The sequence below is a fragment of the Aegilops tauschii genome, chromosome 2, assembly GCF_002575655.3.
Source record: "Aegilops tauschii subsp. strangulata cultivar AL8/78 chromosome 2, Aet v6.0, whole genome shotgun sequence".
In the NCBI taxonomy this organism is placed as follows: domain Eukaryota; kingdom Viridiplantae; phylum Streptophyta; class Magnoliopsida; order Poales; family Poaceae; genus Aegilops; species Aegilops tauschii.
Window position 1 is genome coordinate 271,762,601 of NC_053036.3, and position 5,823 is coordinate 271,768,423.

Genomic DNA, 5,823 nt, shown 5'->3' on the forward strand with positions numbered 1-5,823 from the left:
TTCATTTCATCCAAAATATGCTCAACATCCTTCTCATACCGACCACATTTTTCTTCCTATGAATGTTTCAACTGAGCATACGAAGACCGAATATTCGTCGCTGCAATCTTCAGGCTTTCAACCACGCCACAATAAAAATTGTGAGCAACAACAATATCTTCATCTCGTGGGCCATGGCCAACAGGGAAAAAACCAGCAACTGTCCTCAACCTGTCACCGAATGTTGGGAAATCTTCAGTCAACTTCAAAACCTTCAGAAGAAGCTCATCAATCTCCTCATGTTTTTTGCCGCCAACAAATGTCTGTTTAGAAGAGCTTCTATTATCAAACATCCGACGAGCCGTGAAACCACGAGTACGCGACACCTCATCATCACAGGAAGGAAGTTGGCTACAGATAGGCTCATAAAACCTAGCATGAATGCTAGGCCCTGCATCAGAGCTGCCACATAGAACTGCAGCAGGACGGTTGTACACAATATCACCTGACGCCTTCCACTGCAAAAAAAGACAAGAGGCGAAGAGAAGTACACATGTGAGTACTAGAAAGTTCAGATTTATAATGACTACACCTTTAAAAAAACTCTGATATTAAAAACTTAGATGCACTAACCGGCAGCTTCCCAAATTTGTAAGTTTCCAAGTAAATCTTTCCCTTGACAAGCACATCCTCGCTGTATAACTTCATCAGGTCCTTGGTCGTCAGGTATGACGCACATGGCGTCAACGTGTGCATAACAGAAAATTTGCGAAGCTTCAACCAATCAAGATACATAATCAGGGGGACAATGGCACAACCCTTTGCACAATTCTGCTTGCTGCCCTCTGTTTGCCACCTCACCACAGCTGCATGCAACTCATCAACAACAAGCTGACCAAAGTCCATCTGCACAATAGCCGCATAATCCATGTTCTCTACCATTGCAGCAACCCTACCCAAACAAACTACAGGCCCGGGGCACATCAAATTCTGGTAAAGTATCAAGAAGAACACCTTCACAACAAGATCAACAGTCACATGATTATCTTCCTCCACCAACGCCTTCAGCTTCTCAAGCAAGTCCATGACACCTATACTTTTTGAATGTCAAAGCCAAGGTCATCCTTGAGGGTAGTCAACGAGTCATCATGGCCGCTGGTAGCAGGCCTGGGTGCAGTGTGACGACCCATAGGTAAATCAAAAATGTGATGAACTGCATCACGATTGATTCGAAGAACCTTGCCATTCCCAAAGTTCATTATCATGGTGGCAGGGCTAGTCACTCCCATCAGATAGCACATAAGAATGTGTGACACATTTTTCTTTACTGTCAGTTCAAAGACAACACCGAATCCAGCATCCCGAACACGGCTACAGTGTGTGTCTTTCAATAAAGCAGCAGCCTTGCAAACAGTGGGAAGCGACAAACGTACGATCTTGTTAAATCGAGAACCATCTCCCTCGGCATCATATTCAGTTGCATTGCTCTTACTAGACTTCTTCCTCTGTGCAAAGGGAAATGCAGTCCACATTAGAAGATTAGCAATAAAAAAGAGACAGAGAAAACAGAGATAGAATAACAATGAAGGAAACAAATGCAGTCCACTACAAGAAACCTTTGGAAAAACATCCGACTCCTCACCAAAGTCAGCACCAACACCTTCATCGCCATCATCACGGGCACGCTTGGGTAGACTCTTAGATGAACCACAGTCTTTGCATCTACCAGTATGAACATCCCTCACAAAATCAGCAAGCACAAAATCGTCATCATCAGAGTTGGGACCTTCACTAACATGTAGTCGCTTGCGCCGAGGATCCTTTCCACCAGCTTCAGCAGTTCTCTTACCAAGATTCTTCTTCATGCCAGCAACACGTGGACTCCGCCGAGGAGTACCACCTTCCTCAGCAACAGAACTCAGCCTCTTCTTCTGCAAAGCAGGCTGCTTCACTTTGACAAATGTGGCACCCTTGGCACCATCTGCAGCTCTCCTCTGCTTCTCCTTCTCCACACACTCTTTTGAGTCACTTTCAAACCTCAACTTCTTCTTGCTTTGCTTCAATTCATATGCACGAAGCTGTTCCGAGACCATCCACTCATGTGTAACTTCGTCTCTGGTCAAAGCTCACACCAACATCACCCTCTGCAAAATAATGGTCAATCAATTGAGTAACCTCCTCAAACCTAGGCGCCCCAGCATGGAAAACAGACACTGTGTCAAAATGAAGTTTAACTATGGTCGTTAAAAAGTGCACAAAAAGAACAAATGCAGTACACTTAGACATATAAATGCAGTGCTCCAATCATAAGCTAAATAAAAATCAATGCATTGTACAAAAAACTTGAATAAAACAACAATGCAGTTCACAGTTCACAGATACATATAGTGGAGTTCACATATACATATAAATGCAGTGCTGCATACACTAACTTCACATTTGTTCCCAACAAAATGCCAAACTAGATACAGCAAGGCAACGCCAATTTGTACAACATCAAGTAAGCAACATACACAAAATAAACAAAGCATTGACATACGAGAAGGAGGGGCCACACTTATGGGAGAATATTCAATTGGCGAATTCTCACCACCATGATCCTTACCACCAGGACAACGAGAGCCAATTGGTGTATCATTATGACCACTTCAATCACCTACTGGATTAAAAAAAACCAGAAACAGAAATCACAAAACATCACATGACAAATAATGCAAAGGAACGCTGACAACTAACACATCATAAAAAAACATGCAGGATGAATTAGGAAACTAGATAAACATCAAACAAAATAAACAAAGCCAAAAAATAGCAGTCCACATACCCTGAACTCCTCCCGCTCTGCTCGGCGAAGACATGGCGTTTGCCTGCAGCACAAGGACAAAGTAACAGATATAAGCAACAAAATCGGTGAAATCTAACGAAACCCTAGATGCACCTTGCTCTGCCATAGAGCACACACGAGTATCGACTTCAAATCGAGATAAAATTGCCTGCTTATGGAAAAAATACATAAGCAAAAAACGCAACAGCAACTACGAGAATCACAAAACTAGACGAGGGACGATCAAGACCGAGCCCAAGGGGAACATACCACAAAAAAGGGGATGAACGACGGCGGTGGGGGCGGCGGCGGGAACGGACGGGAAAGGGCTGCGGGAGCGGAGCGGGAAGGGCTGGCGGAGCGGACGACGACGCGGAATGCAGGAATAAGGACCTCTTAGGGGCGATGGTTCCACGGGCGACAGCGGTTGCTGCGGGCTACGGCGGTTTTGGTGGAGGGAGAGATGCTTCGGGAGACACTGCAAGAGAGGAGAGAGGTTTCTTCTCAGTCTCTCTCCCTGTGAGCGGAGCGATGGGATCGCCTGGGAGGGCCACGTACGAGGCTCGCGTGGGAAAGGGTCACATAAAACGGGCCGGTCCAAAATGGCCCGCTAAGTAAGACGGACTACATCGAAACACACATGATGCAGTTCTCTATGAAGAACAATGAAATTCAGACAGTAAAACAAAATAAAATACATGCAGTTCGTAAAAAAGTTAGATTCAAAAACAACGCGCGTGTTAAGATAACGCGTCCAAAAAAAGGTCTACCTTCAAATAAGTGCCACAACAAAAAATGGGGGGGGGGGCCCCCCTTCCGTGCCAGCGACTGCAGCAAGTACACGCAAAAACAGATGCAGTACGCAGAAATGCAGAGCATTTGGTTAGACGAAGTAGTACGGTATAATAAGCAATTCTGTTTCGGATTACATGCATGAATAAATACACGGTCTAGTCCACAGCGAAATACTCGTAAAATTGCGTAATACATTGTACTTTTTTCCAGGGGCTGCAGCAAGGACACACAAAAACGGTGCAGTACGCACCTATAGACAACATGCAGTGCTTTTTGTTAGACGATGTAGTGTGGTATGATCAGCAATGTAGTTCCGTGAACACGTACAATACATATAAACATGACAAATGCCCATTCGCACAGAAAGTGGTGGTTAAAAAATTTACTGATCAAAAATAAAATAAAACCACGTTAAAAAAACCACGTTTGCATACAACCACCCAATCCGAGCGGTTCCATCGCCACAAACCCACGATCACAGACGCAAAACCAACCCACGGTCTGCACAACCGCATCGTCAGAGAGATCGTGCACTTCATCCGATGCGGCCACCCCCCCCCTTAAATTCAGACCCCTGCCAAAGGCCTTCTCATCCACAACAACACAAGTATCCATTGCGCCGCCACCAAATCGCTCCATCACATCGATCTCCACAGGAAACACCAAGCCCTACTACCGGCGATGGAGTTCTCTGACGAGTACAGGGACGTGGAGGCCCACGGGAACACCAAGTTGCACGTCATCCGCACCAATGACAAGAAGCAGATGGCAATCTCCCTCGCGCAGTACGAGCACCACCTCAGGCTACAGCGCCACAAGATCGTCGGGATTGATCTCGAGTACAACAACGAGCCTGAAGCAACGTAGAAACCGCCCTCATCCAACTCTCCGTCGGCAAGACTCAGCTGGTGCTGCTCTGCCAACTAAGCGATGCTGAAAGGTGCACCATCTTCGACAACTTCCTCGCCGACCCCAGGTACACCTTTGCTGGCTTCTCAATCGATGGCGACAAAACCGGGCTAGAGCACGTCAATCTGGAGGTCGCCAACTTCGTCGACATCCAGAAGGAGTTGAGGATGCCCGAGGCAACCAAGGAGTTGGACTCCCTTTGAGACGTCTCCAGCATGCTCATTGACGACTACTACAACAACATGAAGAAGAAGAAGATCACCGGCGATGAACACAGGCGTTGGGCCACCCTGCCTCTGTCCATGAGGCACATCGAGTACGTGGCAAAGGACACCTACGCAGCGTACGAGATATGGAACCGCATCACACTCACCCAGGACGGGCTTCGCCGTGCAAAGCTGGAGAAGGAGGAGCCCCCCAAGAAGCGCGCGAGGAGCAGCTCGGGATGGGGAGACGCTACCTGGTGAAGAAGCAGACGGTGCCGACCAAGAGCCAACAATGCTAGCGTCATTTTAGATTTATCATCAAATTTGCTTTCTTTCGTTTGCTTATGTATCGTTAGTTTGCTTGTGATCATTTGCTTTTGCTGAACTTAGTTTTCTTGTCATGCAGAATCGCTTGTAATGATCAACTTTGATTATGTTAGATTGCTTTCTATTGAACTTAGTTTGCTGGTGATGAACTTGTCATACAGAATGCTTGTGATCATTTGCTTTCTGTTGTTTGCTTATGTATCATTAGATTCGAGCAGTGCACAAAACGGATGAAGATGCAGTGTGCAAATAGGACGCACGCAGTGCAAAATGTTTACGCATGCAGTACAGGACTCTGTCGAATGCAGTGCACACATACCCAACAAAGCAGTGCACGCTGTGCACTAGAAAAAAGAATACATAAGAGCAAAATCATGAAAAGAAAATGTGACATGTATATGTAGTGCGGAATATGTGAACATGCAGTACAGAAACATGATCAATGCAGTGCACAAATGATTCACTAAGTAGTGCACGCCCCTACATTTGAAAAAATATGCAAGACGAAAAAATACAAAGAAAAAAATTGACCACCCAGGTGCAACCAGGCCCCAGCCAGTCTCGTAGTAGATGTCCGCCCACAACAGGCGAGTCATTCTGAGCCACGATGCATGGGGCCGGACACACATGGGCCCACAGGTCAGAGAGCATAGAGCAGCGAGCACCATGTATAAGCGCCCAAATAAGTAACCAGGGGAGTTCGATAGGGCTGCCTCGCCGGCGCTTATAAACAGGTCGAGCACGCCATCCGCAGGCGAGGTGGGACGAAACATTAGGGTGCAC

At 46.3% G+C, this 5,823-nt stretch overlaps 1 protein-coding gene across 1 annotated transcript; it reads left to right on the top strand.

The window, feature by feature from the left end:
* Positions 1–4,279: 4,279 nt before the first annotated feature.
* LOC141040932 (uncharacterized) lies at positions 4,280–4,710 on the top strand. Its single transcript, XM_073507047.1, has 2 exons — positions 4,280–4,461; positions 4,539–4,710. The coding sequence occupies exons 1-2, from the start codon at positions 4,280–4,282 to the stop codon at positions 4,708–4,710; spliced, it is 354 nt and encodes a 117-aa protein (XP_073363148.1).
* Positions 4,711–5,823: the final 1,113 nt, after the last annotated feature.

Coding starts and splice junctions, on each gene's coding strand:
- LOC141040932 (XM_073507047.1), top strand. CDS start 4,280: ATGGAGTTCTCTGACGAGTACAGGGACGTGGAGGCCCACGGGAACACC. Junction 4,462..4,538: donor AACAACGAGCCTGAAGCAAC/GTAGAAACCGCC, acceptor CGATGCTGAAAG/GTGCACCATCTTCGACAACT.